General features: G+C 43.5%; 1 protein-coding gene across 1 annotated transcript in view; it reads left to right on the top strand.

Moving 5' to 3' along the window:
• Positions 1-1,732: 1,732 nt before the first annotated feature.
• The window catches only part of CD2AP (CD2 associated protein), a 100,308-nt gene continuing 78,478 nt past the window's right edge, over positions 1,733-23,562 (top strand). Inside the window, exon 1 of the mRNA XM_034766625.1 lies at positions 1,733-1,762. Within this exon, the coding sequence (XP_034622516.1) occupies positions 1,748-1,762 (15 nt within the window). The 5' untranslated portion in view covers positions 1,733-1,747. The remainder of the gene's footprint in view (positions 1,763-23,562) is intronic.

Genomic DNA, 23,562 nt, shown 5'->3' with positions numbered 1-23,562 from the left:
GGCCACACTTCCCTGACACTACATGCTTGTGTTGCTGGATTGTTTCCATGTGGTAACATTATTTTGTGTATGAGGAAGAGCGCACAGGATCATAAGCTGACCCTGCTGCGGGAAGCTGGGCTGCCGACGGAGCCTGCATAGTGTAATATGTTAGTAAATCTGTGTGCCAATGTTGCAGTACTACCATCAAAAAATAGATGCAGGCAAAAATATTTGACGAAAAAGGGCAATTTGATCTGGCAAAAATATTTTGGAGCTTGTGAGGTATTGCAAATGCTGGGTGTTAAAAGGAGAACTAAAGTCATCTGAGAAGCTTAGTGATCTTAGAACTACAGAAGAATACGAGTGGCTGAATAATTTGTTGCTATCCAGTTCACAAGTTTATTTTAACACAATAGGTAGGAGTTACTAAATGTTTCAGCTGTAGATTTAACAAGAAATCTTTTGTCTCTCATTCATTATAGAGTAGTGATGTATTCCACAAAGTGCAGTGAAAGCAATCTTTAGGTACACTTCACCTCCTTTTGTATTTAATCACATGTAATAAGGTACATCTCTATAATTCTTTAAATATCCTACGAAGGGTTTATACACGTCTTGTTGACACAGGCTGCACTTTTCTTTGTGTACGATGTTGCGTAATTCCTTTAGAGGCACATGGCTTTCCAACTTCAAAAAATTTTGGGAACCTCTTATTTGGACACTCTTAAGCAGGATATTGTTACATTGTTTTGTTTTTCCTGACCATTGGGTCTCCTTTTTACTCCAGACATGCCTTTTTTCATGATAGTTACTTAAAATTGAGAACTCTATAAACTCCTTTAAGAGACACTCAACTTGAACTGTGATTCTGATGAGGGTTTGTTTGTTGTTTTTAAATCAAGTAATAAATGTATGCCAGTCCATTTTTTGGTTTTAGAATCACATTTTCCTATTTAAAAACACCTAGTTGTGTTGTGGAAGACCTACGTACACACCCATGGAAACTTATTGTACAGGAAAAGAAGTGACACCATGCATTTAACAATATGGTACATGAAGAAAATGGGGGAGGGAAGGATTTGGGGGGATCTTTTTTCTCCAGTTTCAGGTGTTACTTGTAACAATAGTAGGTTAAAATTTTGACAAATTATTAATTTTTTTTTTAACTTGGGTTCCTTCCAGCATCTGGAAATTCCTGAAATTTGATTAGTTTATGGTGCACTTGGCTGGTCTAACAGCAAGAATATTATTTTTCAAAACATCTTTTGATTACAGAAAAAGAGCTGCCCAATACTTAAAATGTAGCAAAGCAAAAGAGCCTCCCATTTTACTTATATTAATCTCTGAATTAAATGATTGCTTCTTTTCCTGTGTTAGTAGTAGAACTAGTTTGATCATTCGCTCAAGGCAGTAGTCTAAGGGAGGAGCAACAGATAGATTTATTAGCAGTTTCTGTGAGTTAAGGTAGACAAGCTTATTGAATAGATCCAGGTGCTACTTTGGGTATATAAACATACTACCTTTTCGAGTAGATCTCTGATATGCGCCATTTCGCTTTAGTAGCTCACTCTGGAGGACAAATCTGCATCAGAACTATGTTGGAGAAGAGGATTTCTTTTTCCTGCACAGGTGCATGCAGCTGCCTTTACAAACTTAGTACTGAGCCAGGAACCTTTTCAGGTTAATACATGAACTTTGCTCGGTACAGCATTTTTCTTCCTCCCTCAAAACAAAAAAAACCCAAACACTGGGTGTGTTCAGGCAAATGTCTTTGGAAACGGTAAGCTCATTTATTTCTTTATCTCAGGCTCTTAGAATGAAATATTTAAAAACTTTCATTTTAGTGACTGTCAGGAGTGATTAACTACGTAGCTGTGCTGTTGTTCCAGATTAAACATTTGGTTTAATTCACTTTGAAGTCAAAATACTGTACTCGTAGTCCTAGGAAGTGTTTGTGTTACATATCTGGGTCTCCGAGATATTTGTTCTAAAAAATATTTCTGTTAGGTTTATTTGTATTTTATATTGCATTGGGTTAATTCACTTTCTTCGCAGTATATTTGCGCACTTAAGAATTATGCTGAACGGTGATATCTGTCTGAAGGAGATTTCATTTAAAAAGGAGTGATTTATTGATATTTCTAGAGACATGGTAACATTTCTTCCCTCATTTTGTGATTTGGAAGCTTACTAACCTTTTCTTAAAAAAATCATTGATTGCCTTTGCTTAAAATAAGTGTCTTGGAATTACAATGGTAAGATGACTTTCACTTTTTTCAAATGCTGTATTTTGTGGCATTTTAACTAAACCTTCATTGATGGTAGCTTATTAAATATGACTAAGAACATGCTATTAGTAAGTACAAAAAAAAAGTCTCAGTTGACAGAAGTCTCCTCCATAAATCTCTTCTTTAAGAATAGAAAATTGAATTTACCCAGGGATTGAAACAGGAAGTTTGGGATCAAGAGGAATTTTTATGAACATGCTGGAGCAGAGAATGACATCCTTTTCTGGATTGTTTTACTAATATTGTATTCTCTTAAAGTTAGATACTAGAGCAAACACTTTTTAAAAAATAAGGTGTCTTTTCAGTATGGTATAAACATTTCTTATTTTTATATTACGATTTGCTACAAAGATTTTTAATGTATCCAGTGGCAAAAAGAACCCCCAAAGGAATTCCTTAATTATTTTCTTAAAAATCTATCTTGGAATTTACAGTAAAGGAGCTTTTCTCAGTGACCAGAGGAGCACAGGAACCTTGTAATTCCAATTGGAACTTCTCATGATGACATCTATATGACAGCATGCATGGAGAGTACATATCTAACTGATTTTTTTTTTCATGGTTTAAGGTCTGAAGGGACATTAGATCATCTATTCTGACCTCCTGTATATCGTAGGTAGGGCCCTTCGTTTTATTTATTTTTTCCCAGGAATTTATTGGTGTTTATTACCACAACAAAAACAGGTGAAAATCAGTGCAAACAATTTTTAATATTTTTTCTCGGTAAATATCAGGGTTTATTTTGATGGATGGAAAGACAGGGGAAAAAGTATTCAGTAGATTAATGCTTTGAATTCTGTTCATCGGTGAGGTTTGCTGCAGAACTAAAACAGAACTCAAAACACAATGCCACCTGAGTTTAAGAAAATAATATATCTCGAATCCCCAAATAAAACTTTTTTCATTTGAATAGACAATTTACTGTTATAGACTTAAAACTTTTAGCTTATATTTACATTTAATAATTGAGCCACACCATTTGCATCGATACACTCAACTTCATCCTTTTCTCCTGTTTTTGTTTAAAACTTTCGAATACTTCCTTGTGTTCTGAAATGTATTCTGATACATTAAAATAGGAAGAAAAATATCTGTATCACATCTTTGAACAGCTTGAAATGTGTATGTGGTGGGTGTGAGATTCATCAGTACGTTCAGATTTGCATGCACTTCAGAGCTTGCGTGCGTGCATGTTTGTTTGTTGTGTGTATCTTCTAGATTAATACGTAGCCTTACTTCAATAGGCAACTTTGCATATATACGCAGACTAATATATTATTGTAATACACTGGAACCCCACTATAACGTGCCCCATGATAACGCGAATTCGTTTATAACGCGGTGCGAGTCTGGCCCCGGTGGTTGTAGCAGGCGTGGGACGAGTCTGGCAGGCGCAGGGCGTTTGGGATCCATGCCCCAGCGGCTGCAGCAGGAGCAACTCTCCCTGCAGCCCCGGCGCGGCCCTGGGGTTCTCACCTCTGTCCCTGGCAGGGCCCACTCCAGCGTGCGTCCTTTCCTCCCCGCCAACAATGTAGGGGGCGGCAGCGCGGAGGAGGGGAGCACCCTGCTGGGAGCAGGCAGTAGAGTGACGCGGAGCCCTCCCGGCAGTCGGCGTGGCAGGCCGGCGGCGGTCGTCTTCGGGGGCCCTGCTCCCCTGACCAGAGCGCCAGCTGGAGCACGGCAGCCCCGTGACCCCGGCTGGAGCGCGGCCAGCCCCGCTTTCCCGGTGGGACCTCTGGCCGGAGCGCGGCCAGCCCCGCTTTCCCGGTGGGACCTCCGGCTGGAGTGCGGCCAGCCCCACGGTCCCCCCTCCCCCAGCTGGCAATCCCAAGTGCCGCCCCAGGAATCGGGCCCTGGCGGCAGGAGGGACTGAGTGGCCAGCGCCCCAGCTGAAGGAAGCCCTGGCCACCCCCCTTCTCTCTCTCTCCCCCCGCTCGCTCCTTCCCCCTAGCCAGGGCGCGGAAGCTGAACACAAGTACAGTGGAACCCTGTTATAACGCAACCTCGCATTTACTGCGATTGAACTTTTTGGACCCCAATGATCGCGTTATAGCGGGGTTCCACTGTACATACATCTCATGCAATGTATTGTATTTTCCTAATAAAACAAGTTATTTTTTTATATTTGAATGATACAAAAGTAGGGTGAAAATCAGAAAAAACTGAATTAATACTTTTTGTAAAACCTGGGAATTTTTCTTTAAAAATCGGTTTAAACTGAAAACAGAGGCTTAAGCATAGGCCATTGATTTTCCGTGAGATACACCTATATTGAGCCTAAAGACTTTAGTTAGTCCAAAGCTGCTTGCTTTTTTTTCCCCCACCTAGTCCACAACTTACGGCATTTTGCTCTTACCTAGTGTGACAAAGTTCCTCCTCTATCTTGGTGGGTCCTGAGCTTATTGGCGGATTTTCTTGTCTCAGAGATTCACCATGTGGGTTGGGGAACAGCCCAGAGACCTTCCCCTCTGGAAGAACCCACAGTCCAGGTCAATTGGGAGGTTTGGGGGGAACCCGGGTCTGCCTACCTACAAGAGCGACCCTCTGGCTTTGGGTCAGTATTCGGGTTCCCAAGGCCTTAGCTGCCCTTCTTTCCCTTTTTGTCTTTCTACCCTGTCTGGGAGTGGAGAACAAATCTGGGGATATTTCAGAGAAGATTGGGGGTTGACAGTCCGCTGTGGATGCCTCATCAATTTTAGGGTCCCCATCTTTCTCCAATCCCCCTACTGGGAGTAAGTTTCCAAACCCTGGGAAGTCCCTCCCTATGAGCACCGGGTGTGGGAGTATAGGGACTACACCTGCTGCTACCTCAGTAGTGTTCCCTTGGATCTCGATTTTTACTGGGATGGTGGGGTAGTAACTAACTGTCCCATGGACGCATGTTATCCCCGTACATTTAGCTTGCAGCAGCTGACTACGCTTCACGAGCTTCCCTGAGATAAGTGTGATAGCACTCCCCGAATCAACCAGTGCCATGGTCCCTACCCCATTTAGTTTCACTGGTCTGGTATACATATGTGGGGTTAGTGAGACCCCCCATAAGGTGGATTAGGGAGCATGGATCTGCCTAGTTCCCCAGGTTACACTGCATAGGCTCCTCAGCATTGGGACACTGTGCAGCTATGTGTCCCCACTCCCCGCAGGCATAACATCTGTATGGAGCCCTAGGCATTTCCCGGTCTCTTGGTTTGGGCAGTCTAACATCACGATCCTCTTCTCCCTCAGTGCTCTGACTCTTTGTGGCCTCTAATGGGCCTTCAGCCTCTCTCTTTTTTTCCACCTGGGCCCTCCTGGTGGCCCAGTCACCCGAACTTTAGGGCTTGGTGCTGCTAGTTTAACCCGGGGTGCCTCTTCCTTAACTGGTCGGGTCAGCTCCCTCGCTGTCCTTCGCCTCTCTACCAGGGCAACAACCTCATCATAGGTGGAGGGTTCGTTCTGGCTTACCCAGGCACGAAGGTCTGGTGGTAGTCCCCTCAGGTATCGGTCAATGACCAGAACCGCTAGTATCTCTTCTGGACTCCGGGACTCTGTTTGCAACCACTTTCGTGTGAGATGGATGAGGTCATACAATTGGGACCGCAGGGTTTTGTCTTCCTGGTACCTCCAACCATGATACTGCTGGGCCCGCACTGCTGTCGTTACCCCAGTTCTGGCCAGGATCTCTGCTTTCAGCTGGGGGTAGTCTGCCGCAGCCTCTTCAGGCAGATCATGGTAGGCCTTCTGGGCCTTCCCACACAGGAATGGGGCAAGGATGCCAGACCACTGATCTCGAGGCCAGGCCTCCTGTAGGGCTGTCCTCTCAAAGGCCAGAAGGTATGCCTCTACATCATCCTCCCGTGTCATTTTCTGCAGCCAATGGCTGGCCCGTATGAGCTGCGTCCCATCATGGCCGCGATTCAACTCTGTAAGGGACTTTACCTGGTTTACCAGTTCCCGCAACATAGCTCGGTCTTGAGCAGCCTGGTCCATCAGCAGGCGATTAGTCTCTTGTTGCAGCCACACTGCCTCTTGTTGGGCGGCTGCCTGGATACGGGTAGCCTCCTGCTGGGCTGCCATAGCTTGTATCAGTGCCCGCACTACATCATCCATTGTGGCGGAAAAAAAATAAACCCTCTCCCTTTTTGTTTTTTTTTGTTTTTTGTTTAAATCACCCTCCTTCTTCCGCCGTGCTGTGCACCCCAAGATCCCACCCCGACACCAGTGTGACAAAGTTCCTCCTCTATCTTGGTGGGTCCTGCACTTATTGGCGGATTTTCTTGCCTCAGAGAGTCACCATGTGGGTTGGGGAACAGCCCAGAGACCTTCCCCCCTGGAAGAACCCACAGTCAAGGTCAATTGGGAGGTTTGAGGGGAACCCAGGCCCACCCTCTACTCTGGGTTCCAGCCCAGGGCCCTGTGGACTGCAGCGGTCTATAGTGCCTCCTGTAACAGCCGCATGACAGCTACAACTCCCTGGGCTACTTCCCCATGGCCTCCTCCAAACACCTTCCTTATTCTCACCACAGGACCTTCCTCCTGGTGTCTGATAACGCTTGTGCTCCTCAGTCCTCCAGCAGCACACCCTCTCACTCTCAGCTCCTTGTGCCTCTTGCTCCCAGCTCCTCACACTCCCACCACAAACTGAAGTGAGCTCCTTTTTAAAACCCAGGTGCCCTGATTAGCCTGCCTTAATTGATTCTAGCAGCTTCTTAATTGGCTCCAGGTGTCCTAATTAGCCTGCCTGCCTTAACTGGTTCTAGCAGGTTCCTGATTACTCTAGTGCAGCCCCTGCTCTGGTCACTCAGGGAACAGAAAACTACTCATCCAGTGACCAGTATATTTGCCCTCTACCAGACTCCTGTACCCCACTGGTCTGGGTCTGTCACACTAGGGAATTTATATGGCCGCCATCATCATAGTATCTGAGTGCCTCATAATCTTTAATTTATTTATCCTCACAAAACTACTTTTGAGATAGGGAGATACCGTTATCCCTGTTTGTACAAATGAAGAACTGGGGCACAGAGAGGTAAAGTGACTTGCTCAGTGTCACACAGGAAGTCTGAGGTGGGACATTGATGTATTAAGTGACAGACCCTTGTAAGCTTCTAGTTTAAGGTCATCAGTGGAACAAAGGCAATTAATTGAATTCTAGAAATTTTAATTTTGCTACAGTGGCTATGTGTGTGTATTGTAGGCTGCTCTTTGCAGATGTACTTAAGATTTGCGTCAGACCAGCCTTAACCTATCAAACATGATTGGTTGTCTTGGACTGAGTTATCTTCTCTTCTTGTCTTATTAAATCACTGGAGGCCTGTGCTGGCTCTTTCACTGAGGAGAAAATTGGATGTAAATACTGGAAAAACTAGTCTGCACTAGTCTGTATAGATTGGTGGTTAGATGGTGTGCTCTACCATATATACTCGTTCATTAGCCTGTTTAAGTCGACCCCTGAAGATGGATAGGTAAAAATGGCAAAAATTGTATGACCCTTTCATAAGCTGACCCTATATTTCAGGGGTTGGCAAACTTTGGCTCCCGGCCCGTTAGGGTAAGCCGCTGGTGGGCCGGGACATTTTGTTTACCTGGAGCGTCCGCAGGCACGGAGCCCCTCAGCTCCCAGTGGCTGCGGTTTGCCATTCCCAGCCAATGGGAGCTGCGGAAAGCGGTGTGGGCCAAGGGACGTGCTCACCGCCACTTCCTGCAGCTCCCATTGACTGGGAACGGCGAACTGTGACCAGTGGGAGCTGCGGAGCTCCGTGCCTGCGAACGCTCCAGGTAAACAAAACGTCCCGGCCTGCTAGCGGCTTACCCTGTCAGGCCGAGAGCCAAGGTTTGCCAACCCCTGATCTACAATGACAATGTATTAGCTATTCAATTCAGTAATTCAGTAGAGCTTAAAATAGTCAACTTTTGGTGTAGACCTGTTGATAAGCCGACCCCCGCTCTTTGATGCTTCACTTTTTTACCAAAAAAATTCTGCTTATGAACGGGTATATATAGTATATAAAGATTTCAGGAGCTGAATGTTAGCATATTTCTTAACTCGTATCAGAAAAGAGTCCAATTTATTTTCTTGTAGTGAGTTTTAAGCATGAAGTGTCAAAGGCTGTTTCTGCTCCCTTTGAAGTAATGACACAACTCCTATTGGCTGTATTGAGAATTTAAGGTTCTTTGAGTAGATGCAGAGGTGTATTCCAAGTAGGTGTGTATGCGCCCCACATGCTGTAGCTGGAGACTTTTGCCTAGCAGTACCCATAGAGGGATGCTGCTCATGCCTTGTGTCTGCAGCCCTCCCCTGGCTATGTGAGCTGGCGCTGCCCCAACCCCTCTCAGTTCCTTCTCTCCACCTGTCGGATGGAGGTAGAGCATGAAAACAACAACCATACAATTTATCCTCTTAGCCTCGTTGGTTATATGTAGTTAATAGTTTAGTTAGTTAGTGTAAAAGACTATAGTATAGTGGTAGCTGTAGTGCGCCCCGGTGATGCGCTCACCGGGGTTCAAGCATTGCCCTTCATGTGGAGGAGAAATTCCCAACAGTGGCTTCCCCCCACACAAGGTGCTTGTTCTGCCTTGGTGAAGCCCACCTCAAAGAGAACTGTTCGATCTGTAGATTGCTCAAGAAGAGGACTCGGGGGGGCGCGGAATCTTCTCCGTAAGCACTTGCTTGAACAGGCCATGCGGCCTGACCCGGTACCAAGGCCTTCCTTGGGTCACAGATTGTCCTCTGATTTGGAAAGAGCTGCTACCTGCTGTTCCAGGGCGGGGACCGGGGCCTATCCGAAGAGGCACAGGAGTTGTTCTCTGTCATTGGTACCAAAGAAGAGGTCTCATAAGACTAGTCATGAGTGCGCCAGATCCTGGGATGACTTTTCTGCCTCCACTTACAAGAGTGCAGACTGGCACAGGACCAGCTCTGGCGTGTGGGATGGTGCAAGTATGCATCTCTGATCCTCCCTTGATACAGGGTAGGGAGGGCAGACACCCCATGACGTCAACTCTAGTTCCAGTTTCCGGGCTTCATTGAGTCCAGGACCAACGGGAACAATGCTGGTATTGACAGTGTGTGTCGCAGTCTGGTACACAGACGTCTGCGATCTATTCTCCCTTTTGGTCTCATGTTTGCTGCTGGTCCAGGACTTTGCGAGGTTAGCACCTACAGTGTCCTCCCACTTACAGCTTGCTGCTGAACTCTTAGGCCCTTCGACACCACATCAGCAAGTACTCCTCCTGGCACCGCAGATGATACAAGGCTCTTTGTACTAGGCCCTTCCTTGCACCAGTGCAATCAATGCTGTAGATCGGGGTAGGCAACCTATGGTACTGATTTTCAGTGGCACTCACACTGCCAGGGTCCTGGCCACCGGTCCGGGGGCTCTGCATTTTAATTTAATTTTAAATGAAGCTTCTTAAACCTTTTTAAAACCTTATTTACTTTACATACAACAATAGTTTAGTTATATATTATAGACTTACAGAAAGAGACCTTCTAAAAACGTTAAAATGTATTACTGGCATGTGAAACCTTTAAATTAGAGTGAATAAATGAAGACTCGGCACACCACTTCTGAAAGGTTGCCGACCCCTGGGGGTTCTGTGGCGGTTGTCACCACCCTCGATGTCGAAACACTCAGGCGCTCTGGTTTACTATTGTTTGCACTGGGACTGACCCTGCCTTCTGCACCGACATTTTTGGCACCGGTGGTGCCGACTACATTGGGAGCGCTGGTTCCGACCTCGTTCTGGGCCATGGATGAGTGGGATCACTTGTTGGCTCCCTCTGAAGTCGCTCAGGCCATGTCTCTGAGGTCCTGGAACTCTTTTGTTTCAGAGTTGGGATCCTCATCCTCCCACTCCACTTCACTGGAGGGGATCCGAAAGCCACTGGTAGACCTCAGTAGATACCAAGGTTGGCATGCGCCCTGAGGCTGGGATTGAGGCCCCTGACCTGGCACCTACTGGCCACCAATGCATTACCCATACTGGTGATTCCTGTGGGCTCACTGTGAAGCTCCTCAGTCCTGGAGGTCTTGCTTGTCATCCAGGTCAAAACAGAGGTTGCCTTCTTGTGTGGTATTGGTGGCTGCAGATCAGTCGCAAGTCCGGATGCCCACGTTTCCCCTTCCTGTGAAGCTGCCGGAGTTTTTCTGTCCAGAGACGCTACCTCAGGAACAGGTCCCGTCTATGGCACAGCTAACAGCCTTATTATCGTCCCCCGAACGAGGCGGTGCTTCCATCCAAAGAACTTCAAGACATACCAGGACCTTTTACTCGTGTGGCCGTGTCTCTTGGTATTCAAGTGGAGTTTCTCCAGGAGAATACCCATAAACTTATGGACATTCTCCAGCCCTCTGTCCCTGGGAGGGTGGCCCTTCCACTTAACTATGTGCTTCTCAAGCCTGAGAGAGCTCTTTGGGATACACTGGGCTCGGTACCGTCGATGGTCAGACGCTTGGAGAAGCACTATTTTGTGCCTGTTCAGGGATATGAGGCCATCTGGCCCCAAACTCCCTGGTGGTCATGGTGGTGAATGACAGAGTCTGGAAGGGCAGGTTCAAGTCCATCCTCAAGGCGAGAGACTCTAAGCTCCTGGACCTTTTGGGCAGAAAGATATATATATATATACACCACCTCTTCACTACCACTGAGGATCGCAAACCAGCAAGCTTTGCTGGCCAAGTATGACTTTCTTAATTAGTCGGTTATGGCCAGATTTGAAGAATAATTGCTTGGGGCGTCTCATGAGGAATTTTGGGCATTTGTCACTAAGGGCTGCTTGAAGAAGAACAGGAGTACTTGTGGCACCTTAGAGACTAACAAATTTATTAGAGCATAAGCTTTCGTGGACTACAGCCCACTTCTTCGGATGCATATAGAATGGAACATATAATGAGGAGATATATATACACACATACAGAGAGCATAAACAGGTGGGAGTTGTCTTACCAACTCTGAGAGGCCAATTAATTAAGAGAAAAAAAGCTTTTGAGAGGAGAGATCCTTGTAAGTACTGCCTTGATATTGTGGACACTTGGGTTTTACTCTTTGATCTGAAAGTGGTCACTACAAGGGGAGATCCCCTTGTAAGTACTCTCACACTTCTTATCACACTGTCTGTACTCGGCTAGCTTGATTATCACTTCAAAAGCTTTTTTTCTATATGCATCCGAAGAAGTGGGCTGTAGTCCACGAAAGCTTATGCTCTAATAAATTTGTTAGTCTCTAAGGTGCCACAAGTACTCCTGTTCTTCTTTTTGCGGATACAGACTAACACGGCTGTTACTCTGAAACTTGTCATTATGTAAGGGCTGCTTGGTGGCCAAAATGTCTCTGCAGTCTGCCTTGATATTGTGGACACTTGGGTTTTACTCTTTGATCTGAAAGTGGTCACTATCGCTTGAGCCAACTGCTAAGAAAGAAAGCTCTGTTTTTCTGTGTAGTTTCACTCTAGAGGTTGACAGTTTCATGTTTCCTTGCATTTCAGAGTGCCAAAAGAAGCATGCTGTCTTACTGGCACACCAATCTATTGAAGGTTCGGTGGGACAATCAATCTTCAGTTGTAGTGGGTCATTGATACTGTGGCTCCTAAATCCACACTGCACTGTCACAAGCCACCGTGATATTGTCATGACTTGCAGCTGATGAAGGAGAAGGGAAGTTAGCTAGATGTATTAGTGGTATAGGTCTGCAACATATAGAGTTGTATAGGAGGCAAAGTTTGTTTGCTTCCACCATAGCACTTGCAAAATTCTAGCCAGTCAAGAACTTACCGCTAAGGCCCTGCTACTCCTTTTATCTGAGCCTGCTGCATTCTGATAGGCTGCTTCCCTGCAGCCTTTCTAGATGACCCCTTCACTTCTTCTTTCTTGGGGCAGGATGTGGTAGGGGCCTTAAAGGACCTGGTGCATCCCGTCACAGGAATCTTCAAATTATTTTTCAAAGATGATTTGATGGAACTATTCCCCCTCCATGGTAGTGGGATTGATTTTTGGAGGAAGGAGAGATGAAAGCAGTTTTGTCTGCTTGTTGTTGGCCGTGGTAGTTTCTGGGAGATGTATGGATTATGACCTATAAACTAGAGCATGTCCCTTTTTGCTGGAGTTACCCAGCAGGAAGGTGTTGGAACCATTTTTGAACTTGATTTCAGTAGTTCCCAGAGAGAGGACAAAATACTCCTTTTAAAAGAAAGTGATTGTTAAATCCCTGTTTAAGAAAACAACTGAGTCTGGTCTTTAATATTCCATATTTGGTGGAAGATTGAGAGAGCTGTATTGAAGGTATGAAAGGCTGATGGGAAGTTTGGTGGTGAAATGTGGGTTAGTGTTTTCAATATGCTTATGAGACAGATATTTTCCATGTCTTCTGACCCTGCCAGTGCAGTGTATCCCAGGATCTAACAGAGATTAAGGCACAGATGAGGGCAAGCTGATTCAAACAAGTCTGATGTGTTCATAGAATGATGGAAACTACTGGAAGAAATGGCTGCAGATTATATCAGCACTCTTAGTTAAAGTGGATAAACAGGTAGCAGCAGTAGCTGAATGCTTTTTCATTTGCTCCTAACAAGAAAGTTATGTCCTTTTATTTAGGATTTGGACTTTACCATGGATTGTCCATGTATTAGAGACTCTGAAGTTGATTATTGCAGTAGGCTCTATGCAGATTTACACCATCAAACCAGGACCGTGTGTGTGTTCCACAGCAGCAAAATGCAGAGTTTTCCTGCAGAAACTAACCTTTCATTTAAAAAGAGAGAGAGAGAGAGAGAGAGAAACTTTTAGCTCTTTCGAACATGAGGAGTGAAAAACTGAGGCAGTGATATTTGCCTTAGGGTATGTCTACACTGGCAGAGTTACTGCGCCGCTCAGAGATGCTGAAGGGAAACGGCTGTTGTGTGTTCACACTGTCAGCTGCCTGTGCAATAGCCTGTTCACACTTGCAGCGGTATTCGGAGTGGTGCACTCTGGGCAGTTATCCCACAGCGCACCTCTTCCTCTTCTGCTGCTAAGGCGGAGGGAGTCGTGAGGCATCCTGGGTCCTGTCCCAATGCCCCGTGATGCATTGCTTCGCATCCCAGCAATCCCTGTACTTCCATCCGCGTTTGGCTCCATCTTTAAACAGTTTGTGTATTGCGCGCTCTGCCGCTTTGTTCTGCAAGAATGGATCCCACACTGTTGACCAATATGCTGCTCGCTCTCACTAACACATCATGAGTGGCAGTGGAGTTATTCCTTAAACTACAAAGGCAAGAGAAGTTTGACATTGATCTCACCATGCATAGTAGCTACGACACGCGATTGCTTGTGGCATTCACGGAGGTGCTGACCATAATGGAACGCCGCTTTGGGGCTCGGGGAAACAAGCACTGAATGGTGGGACCACATTGTCATGCACGTCTGGGATGATGAGCAGTGGCTTCAGAACTTTCGCACGAGGAAAGCCACGTGCATGGGACTTTGTGATGCGCTTTCCCCAGTCCTGCAGCACAGGGACACGAGAATGAGAGCTGCTCTGTCATTGGAGAAGTGTGTGGGAATTGCACTGTGGAAGCTGGCTACTCCAGACTGCTACCAATCGGTCGCTAACCAGTTCGGAGTGGAAAAGTGGACCATTGGACGTGCATTGACGGAAGTGTGCAGGGCCATTAATCGCATCCTGCTCTGAAAGACCGTGACTCTGGGCAATGTGCGTGACACTGTGGGTGGTTTTGCACAGATGGACTTCCCTAACCGCAGAGGGGCGATAGATGGCATGCATATTCCAATTCTGGCACCAGACAACCTAGCCACCGATTACATTAATCAGAAGGGGTATTTCTCAATGGGAAGGGAGAGCTTGCTTCAGACATTACAGAAAATGTGAAGGTGGGTCAGAATACATTGGTTCACTTAGTAAGCAGAGTTTTGTGTAGAGAACACATTATACCTGTTTGCTATGATCTCTGACTACTGCAGAGTGTTTTACATTAATTTGCATATACAGTAGAAAAGGTTTTCTTCTGGATTATTTTTTGCATCATATCTGCTTGTTCCGTGAGTTGCATTACTGCCATTCTGTGTATTGAGTGTGACAGGCCAACAATATGCTGAAACATCCTGAATTGCTTAATTCAGTGAAGTTCAAACCTTATTGAATTAGGTTTAATACCTTTTGGGGGCCACTATACTAAAAATGCAGTTATGTGGTGTTGAGGGATTATATGCTTGTCCATGGGAAAGGTGAATAAGAGATCAGCAGGTGATGGTTGTCCAGGGACCAACAGACGAAGAAAGGATTTTTGGACAAATAGCATAGTTTGAATAGGCTCAGGGCCTTCTTTTGGATTCAGCAAACGGCCAAAACTCTGTTCCATGGGGGGCTCAAATCCTTAGGGAAGGGTTGGAAGGACTGGGTTTGCTGGGCCTCTGTAAGACTGGGTGCTGGTTCTGAGCTGACGCTGTTATGAATTTGTGACCATAGAAGAGGCCCCTTGAGTGGGATTCTGAAGGACTGCTCCTGCCAGAGTCTGTTAGGCCTGGTCTGCACTGGGGTGTGTGTGTCGATGTAAGATACGCAACTTCAGCTACGGGAATACCATAGCTGAAGTCGAGGTATCTTATTCTGACTTACCTCCCATCCTCACGGCGCGGGATCGACGGCCACGGCTCCCCCGTCGACTCCGCTACCGTCGCTCGCTCCAGTGGAGTTCGGGAGTCGACGGGGAGCGCGTTTGATAAATCGATCACTACCCGTCGATACGGCGGGTAGTCTGGACGTACCCTTAGAGTAGGAGTGATCTCTGATAAGCTTATTAGCATGGCAGATTCTTTTAATTGTTTTTAATAGGTCTTCTTTGTAGTGCTTTTATCTTAAGAATAAAATAGGCTTGCCTAAAAAGAGCTGTGTGGTATCTATAACTTGGCACAGTCACACTGTTAACTGTCTCTAAAGAGAAAGCAAGCAGGTGTAATGGGCAGCTTGTCTCTGTTGGGAGTAACGCAGGGTAGTTAGGGAACTGTGCAGCCTGGAAATAGCCCAGTCAGAAGGGAGTGAGATGTGAGTCTCCACCCAAGTAAGGCAATGACCGGGGAGCTGGCAACTTGAGAGAAGGTGCCTTTTCTGGACAGCTGAGGGGAAAGACAGTTGTAGTTGCCCTGAACTCTGGCACTATCTGATTTGGGTGACTCTATCCTGGGAAGCAGTGACTATGAAAAAGATTTGAGTCATGGTGGATGTGACACAGTGGCTAAAAAGCTGGTGTGATCCAGGGATGCATAAACAGGAGAACTCACGTAGGAGAAGAGAGGTTAGTTTACCTCTGAATTTGGCACTGGTGAGACCGCTGCTAGAAAGCTGTGCTGAGTTCTGGTGCGAATTCTGGTGCCTTGTATTCAAGAAATGTGTTTGATAAATTGGAAGAGGTTCAGAGAAGAGCCATGAGAGTGATTAAAGGACTGGCCATACAGTGATACTCAAAAAGCGCAATCTAGTTAGCTTAACAAAGAGAAGATTTAAGGAGTGACTTTTTACAGTCTATAAGTATCTACATGGGGAACAAATATTTAATAATGGGCTCTTCTATCTAGCAGAGAAAGGTATAAGAGTGGCTGGAAGTTGAAGCTAGATAAATTCAGACTGGAAATAAGGCGTACATTTTTAACAGAGAGTAATTAACTATTGGAGCAATTTACCAAGGATCATGGTGTATTCTCCACAGACAATTTTTAAATCAAGTTTGGATGTTTTTCTAAAAGAGATGCTGTAGGGATTATTTTGGCTAAACTCTGTGGTCTGTGTTATACAAGAAGTTGGACTAGATGTTCACAATGGTCCCTTCTTGCGTTGGAATCTATGATGTCGCTTAACTGACATAACTTTCTGTTGCACAAACTAGGTAGCATGGAATTGGAAGATGATCAGGTAAATGGGAATCGATACTCCTTTAACTAGCACATAAAAACATCTTGAACTTTTGTCCTTCCTTATCTGATTGTGCATGATTGTACAATTTCTTCTATAAGCTCTATAAAAAAGTAGTAACTCTTTTGCTATTATGTTATAAAATGAATACATTGCACCAGTTGTCTCTTCTTGTTAGTCAATTAATGTAAACTAAGAAATACGGCAGCATCTTGGTCATAGACGGGGGGAATGGTTGGCTGGGTGTGTGCAGAAAAATAAAATATTTCTTAATTTTGGTGTATTCTCTGTGACCCGTCATAAACGTACACTATATAATTGACACACTTTATAACACCAAACAGATCAATTTTTTCAGTTATATTTATAAACTATTATTCTGCTCCCTCAACATGTCACCTAGTTGGAATTTATAGAAACCTGTGGGAGTGTACCCTGAAACTACATTATTTCAAAACTTCACCACCTATTTAAACAGTATATACATCCAACATCGTAGTTGGGGAGAAGAGCAAAATTAAGAGGGGAGGTATAATTCAGATGGGGTGATGACTGATGGATGAAATGGCATGGGGGGGACTGGCTAGTTCCTTTAACTACTGCTTTCCAGACTTTGCAAGATATTTTTTTGAATATGTAAATATTTTGAGGGTGAGGTAGTAAACTGAACTCTGCTGAAACATTTTCCATCTTACCTTTGTTTAACATTCAAGGAAGCAGTTTTTTTTTTAGTCTGATAACATGAACTGCCATAGGTAGAAATTAAAGACTTTTTTTTTTTTTTTCAATTGCAAAGCAGGAGTAAATCAGTTCTAGCCCTGACAGACAGATTTTAAAATATAGCTTTAAAATCAATCTGATAAGCATCTTATTTCTTTTACTTTAGCTTTAACCTAATGTTAACTACTTTCTTGAATGGTAAATAGCCAGTAATTTTAAGGCACCTTTTTGTTAATCTCTCTGGCTGTTTTTAAAGCAGGGGCAGGATTCCTAAAAATGTTTTTAAAAATTTGGTGGGTTTTTTTGAGGGGGCTGGAGGGAGAGAGAAGAGAAGTGCTTTGTTTACATTTTCCAATTAGCTCTTAAGACCTGAGTCAGTAAATCACTTTAGCCACATGCCTAAGGGCTTTTCTAAGGATATGTCTACACTTAAAATGCTAGTGACACAGCTATAGCACTTCAGTGTAGACACCACCTATGCTGATGTGAGGGGTTCTCCTGTTGGTGTAGGTAATTGTCCTCCCCAAGAGGCGGTAGCTAGGTCAACAGAAGAATTCTTCCGTCGACCTAGCACTGTCTACACCTGGGGTTAGGTTGGCATAGCTACGGTTCTCGGGAGTGTGGATTTTTCATACCCCTGAGAGATGTAGCTATGCTGATGTAGACCAGACCTAAGGATCTTAGTCTCGAAAACTATCAAAGCATGAGAAATGGGCTGCTAAAATCTGTGGGAAAGATTTCTTAAGGTGCTTAATCATTACAAGCTTCCAGGCCTTTAAGCTTTAAGCTTTTTCAGGCACTGATATGGGACCCAGTGATGAGAGATCCTTGCTTCACTTTTTTGCACATAGTGCACAGGTATCCAGTTTTTTTTAATTAAAATGTGCAGGCACTTTGTAGCTGAACATTTGATACTCCACACACACTACTGCCTTCTTATGAATATATTCTTTCAACCCAGAGATGAACCTCCATAATTTGGGAAAGGAAGATGTTCTCTTCTTTCTGCTCTCTTGGGTTGGGAAACCAGAGTAAAAGTAGGCCAGTATCATCCTCTTCACCTTGACTAGAGTATTGTGTAATTTATATGCAGATCAATGCAAGCTGGTGTCAGCTAGAAGTCTTGGACCTCTTGATTATTTTTCCCTTTTGTTTTCTGTTTAATGAACTGAATAAATTTTGCCTCAAGGCACCCTAAAGTTAGAAAATATGCAGCTGTTAATCATATTTTGTCAAATCTACTCTATCCCTGTGTTTGTGGCACTCCATAGTGGGTCATTTAAGCACTGCTCAGTATAATTACCAAACTACTGTTTTTTAATTTTTTAAAAAAACTTGGCCATACATTGGGTCAAAACTTGACTCATAAGGTATATATTTAATTTTTGAAACTGCTCAGAAGTTGAATAGCTTGCTCCAACAAGGGTGAGCTGTGATGGTCTGTTCAGTCCATGGCATTTAGGGGTCTGCAGTCAAGCCCCCTCTTCAGAGTCCCTTGCCTTCCTTTTCAGTGGTTCCATCCATATCTTAATGGATAAGTTATGACCTAGCTTGAGGGGTGTGCTGGCTCCTTAGGTAGCATCTCCCAGTAGGATGACCAGACAGCAAGTGTGAAAAATCGGGACAGGGGTTGGGGGGTAATAGGAGTCTATATAAGAAAAAGACAGAAAAATCGGGATTGTCCCTATAAAATCGGGACATCTGGTCACCCTACATGAACTGTTTCATGCAATGGGATCTGGGCTGCCACAGATCTCAGGAAGCAGAGCCATCCCATGGAAGCCTTGGGTGGGGAAAGAGCTCTAAAATAGCCTAGCTAAAATTTAGGACCCAGTTATTTTAATCTTATCTAAGGATGTCGAGTAGGGAGCTGATGTGAATATATCTATGGGCAGTCTCTTGCTTATTTTGTGGTTTTAATTTATGGGCTATGTGCCTAAGTCACAGGATACACATCTATAGTTACAGTTGAAAAATGAGAAGAAATAAATGAATACCCTGCCTTGTATAATAAACACAAATATGTAACTCTTCTAGTCTTACCCCCCGATTAGTATTTTGTGGGGTCTACATATAGAGTTTGGGAATCTCTGCTTCCTGCTCAAGAAGGAACTGAAGTGATGTGTCTGGATGGCACTGAAACCCATAGTTGAGGGGCTTGGAGTTGATTTAAATATTATTAGACTGAAAAGCTGTTCAAGCTGTCGTATTTACCGCTGGTATTGTGACTGAAGTCCTGAACAAACATATTTCTCAAATTAGTTTGAATTTTTTTTAGTATAAACTTAGGTCCTTCAATGGATATATGGAGACAGTTATTTTTGTATTTTTAGGAAACAAATGTTTTAGTTCCTCTTTAACAGGAGTTTCTGCTGACTCGAATATATTTTTTTGGTAGTTACATTTTACTCAAGTTTTGAGTGAAAGAATTTTGTAGAATGAAAGGTAAAGATGGAAACTTAAGAAGTTGATTTAATACTGAGGCCCCCATTTTCTGCCCAGCAGAAATTAAGATTGTCCACCCATAGATTAAGTTTGCTTATCAGTGCTATGCTATTGCTATTTTTTTGGGGGGAAGGAGGCACTAAAACCTGTGACAAACAGGATTTAGTTATTGAATTTGTAGAATCATTCAACTGGACTTCCTGGATATGAGTGTATTTTATGCTGCTTGAGAACTTTAATCAATCTTTAATCTTGATCCACTCTCTGGACATCAGGGGTGGGGGATATTCCTTTACACTGTTTTCAGTGGACTTCTTAGACATACAATTAGAACTTTCTTTGTGTAAAATACCAAGAAACAATTCTTTTTTCATATTTGGTTGGGTCTGGTTCCATTTTCGTGATTGTGCTTTTTGCTTTTATTGTATAGAGTTGTAGTTAAGTTGTTGACAGTTGGAATAGGAATTGACAAATGTTATGACTAATTCTCTATATACTGTGTGTATATTTGTGTATGTAAATAAATTAGGTGTATATAAATCATTGAGTATATTATAGAGATATTGTTATTAATATATTTGTTTAAAGAAGATTTATCTATTTATAAAAATTAGTGGCCAGGCCCATAGCTTGCATAGGAAAGGAGTGGGAGGTCACTCCCAAGCTGAGACTGTTTATGCCAAGATGCACTCTGTAGTGAACTTGTGGAGCCATGTTATAAATGCATAAAATCTGTGTTACTAATGGAAATGCTGACACAGTCCTTAATGTCAGCCATAAAATAGATTAGTAAATTTCTAGCTATGAATAATGTTGTACTCTGTCCTTATATGCCTGTTTACTGGCAGATGTTGATGCTTCAATTCATAACAAGCCAAGTAGTTGAGGCCTAGAAATGTGTCATAATGCAATCAAGGTGGTTATAGGACTTGATTTTTTTTTTTTAAGACATGTGCATTGAATTCCATGTATAAAATGCCTTTTTACTAAAGTGCCTACCTTGAAACTTCAGTTCCTGCAGGGAGGTCTTGTGGTGTGACATTGGTCATAGCCAGGTCCAGAAAAGTGGGGTTTCAGTCTTCTTCGCAGCTTGTAAGCTGAAATCCGACTTGCATGCAGTTGAAGGGCAAGTGTCCTCTGCACCTTTGAAATACAAATCTTTGTGTCTAAAATTGCACAATATGAAGGGTACCTATTCCAATTATACCCTATTAATTAATAAAATCTGTTACAACTAAAATAATATAAGTTGCTTTAAAAGGTCCTCTTGTTGGGCATTTTTAAAAAATAAAATGTGAATTAAATTAATATAAGTAAATGTAAAACTTCAAAGGATTCTAAATGCTGGAACTTTCTAGTCACTTAAGGCCATGCCAAGCCAACTGTTTTGTCAGTCACTTTGCTGTTACAGCTTTGATAGAGGAACTTTATTAAAATGAATAAAATACTACCCAAAATTCAGAGGTTTCTGATTCTGATACGGCATGGTTTGGAAATTACAGTTCTTCTGTTACTCTAGGAATGACAAGTAGTCTTATCAGATTCTGCACAGATGTTCAGAAATTACATATATGCAGGAAACAGATAAAGATTTTAGTGGATCCCAAAGTTTTATGATTAATTTAAAATAAAGTGGACATGAATATAGCAACCGTTTCTTATTGTTTTTCTGCCTGTTGTCAGTGTATTGATGTGAAATATGGATTTATGGTCAAGTGGACTGAACACAGGATTGGGACTCAGGAACCTGAGTTTGAATCCTGGCTCGGATGTGACCTTCATCTGGGGCCATGAACAAGATGCTTAATATCAGTGCTTCAACATTTCCATCTGTAAAATGGTAGTAAAAATGCATACCTCACAGGGACATGGTAAGGATTAATTAATACTGTTTGTGAAGTGCTACACATAACTGGTGCATACACAGCCCAGTCCTGGAACAGGTATTCATGTGAGTAATCCCATTCTGATGCGCGGAAGCCCCACTGATGTCTTAAATTACAGAAGAGGCCATGGTGGCAAAACCAGACTTACCCGTCACTGGCAGCAAGGGACTGACCCACCAAAGAGCCTGCCTGGTTAGTTGCACCCCCTCAGTTACTTGCAGGTTTTTTTGGATGTCCCTGCTGCAAAGCATAGCTTAACAAATTCTGACCCCCCCCCCCCCATTGGAATAACTGGCTCAAGCTTTAGCTGGGCTGTTTGTGAAAGGGTTTCCCTTGCCCTCTTCTAGCCTCCTTCTCTCTCACTGAGGTGCAGCAGCAGCTGCTGCCTTTGTAGTCCCACACAGAGTATGGGGTAGATGGCAAAGTGCAGGAGAGCTCCCTATGCCTGTATGGAAACCTGTACTCATTCTTTAGCCAGCCAACTAGGTAGGTTCTGTAGCAAAGGCTCCCCTTGCAAACTGGTAGTCTCCAATATTCTGTTGTTACCTTGCTGCTGGTGATGAATGGATCTGGTTCTGTCCCCAAAGCTGCAAGCTGACTGAAGATCCATTGTCGTTCTGTGAACCATCCTACTAGAAAGAAGGAAATTTTCAAGTAAATACAGATAAATGATCTTGTTGACTTAGTCTTGCAGGATAAGCACCTAGGTTTTATTTTGGGTTCTGCCATAAACTTTTTTGTGTTTACTGGTAAGTCCTTGAATTTACACAGTGCCAGGGAGTGAATGAAACTTTCAGGGGGCCAGGAAAAAAAGAAATAATGGGAGAAGGTGAGAGAATCTCCATTCTAGGGGGTTATGTTGGTGCCCAGCACTATGATATCTAGGCAACTTCACGGTCTGGGACTTCTCTGTGGACTCTGGAAGAGGCTTTTTTTCAGTGTAGCTACTGCTGAACAGGGAGGCAGGCAAGCAGGAGGGTTCATAGAATAGACCAGGGAGGAATGGAACTCCCTTACCCACAAAAAATTGTGAAATTGATCTCAGTTTGATTTTTGTGAATCACGTTTCCAACAGGAAGTGATGAAGAGAATCTCCTTGACGTGCAATCTCCTTATCCTTTTCATATTAGACTTGGAGAGTCTGTGTCTCTCCAGCCCAGCTGAGTAACTCTGCTAAGAACCACAGCTCTGGATTTTCATGACATGGAAGGCTGCATATATTTCCTGCTGGATCTGTGTCTAATGTGTTTAGTGAAGTTATATTTTAATATATAAAGAAGACTCATGCCCCCATTTAAGGATTCAGCTGATATCACTGAGGCCTGGTCTACACTAACCCCCCAATTCAAACTAAGATACGCAACTTCAGCTACGTGAATAACGTAGCTGAAGTCGACGTACCTTAGTTCGAACTTACTGCGGTCCAGACGTGGCAGGCAGGCTCCCCGTCGACTCCGCGTACTCCTCGCGCCGAGCAGGATTACCGGAGTCGACGGGGAGCACTTCTAGGTTCAATTTATCGCGTCCAGACAAGACGCGATAAATTGAACCCAGAAGTTCGATTGCCGGCCGCCGAACCAGCACGTAAGTATAGACAAGCCCTGAGTAAATAAATGTGCATTGCTTCAACTGTTTTTCTGTTTTTTTAAGTACATCTAATTCTACAGCACTGGTTGCTGAATTCACTAGCGGAGGTGATAACCGTTCAGTGCTGATGTTATATGCAAGAGTTTCTCTTTATATTTTCTAGTAGCTTGTCAGGAACTACTGAGCACACAATAAACTTTCAGAGTGCCTATTTACTTTATTCAAAATAGTAATTCTTTTTACAAATAAAAGCACTCAGGTGTTTAAGTGACCTGATTCACTGGATTAATTGCTGAAAAAATTGAGGCTCTTCTGTCAAAAAATGTTGGTTCTTATTTATGGAGCTCTCCTGTGCCATCAGATCAGGCCTATGGCTTTACTGCAGGGCTGTTTCCAAATTAGATCTTAAACATTTTATATCGGGTAAGAACTTGGCAATCTAAATGTTCAGAAAATCTATGCATAAACATGCTTATATTAGTGTTAGCTCATCTTCTCTTTCCTCCTGTTTATTTTATACATCATTGCATCTTGTCATTAACCAAGACTGTAAATTCTTTGGGGCAGGGACTCTCTCTCTTATTGCATGGTTTATAAAAGACCCTGCACCCTGGGTTGATGATTGAGGACTATAGGAATGGCTATAATATAAATGCTAAAAAGAGTAGATGATACAGAAAATATTTTTAAATTCTTCCACTTCTTTCACAATTTACATTGAAATACTGACCTCTATGGAAGCATAAATATGTTGTAATGCAGCTTTTATATTG

This window comes from Trachemys scripta, chromosome 3, assembly GCF_013100865.1.
Source record: "Trachemys scripta elegans isolate TJP31775 chromosome 3, CAS_Tse_1.0, whole genome shotgun sequence".
NCBI classification, from domain to species: domain Eukaryota; kingdom Metazoa; phylum Chordata; order Testudines; family Emydidae; genus Trachemys; species Trachemys scripta.
Note: the sequence above shows the minus strand (reverse complement) of the source record. Positions and strands in the feature narration are given on the sequence as shown.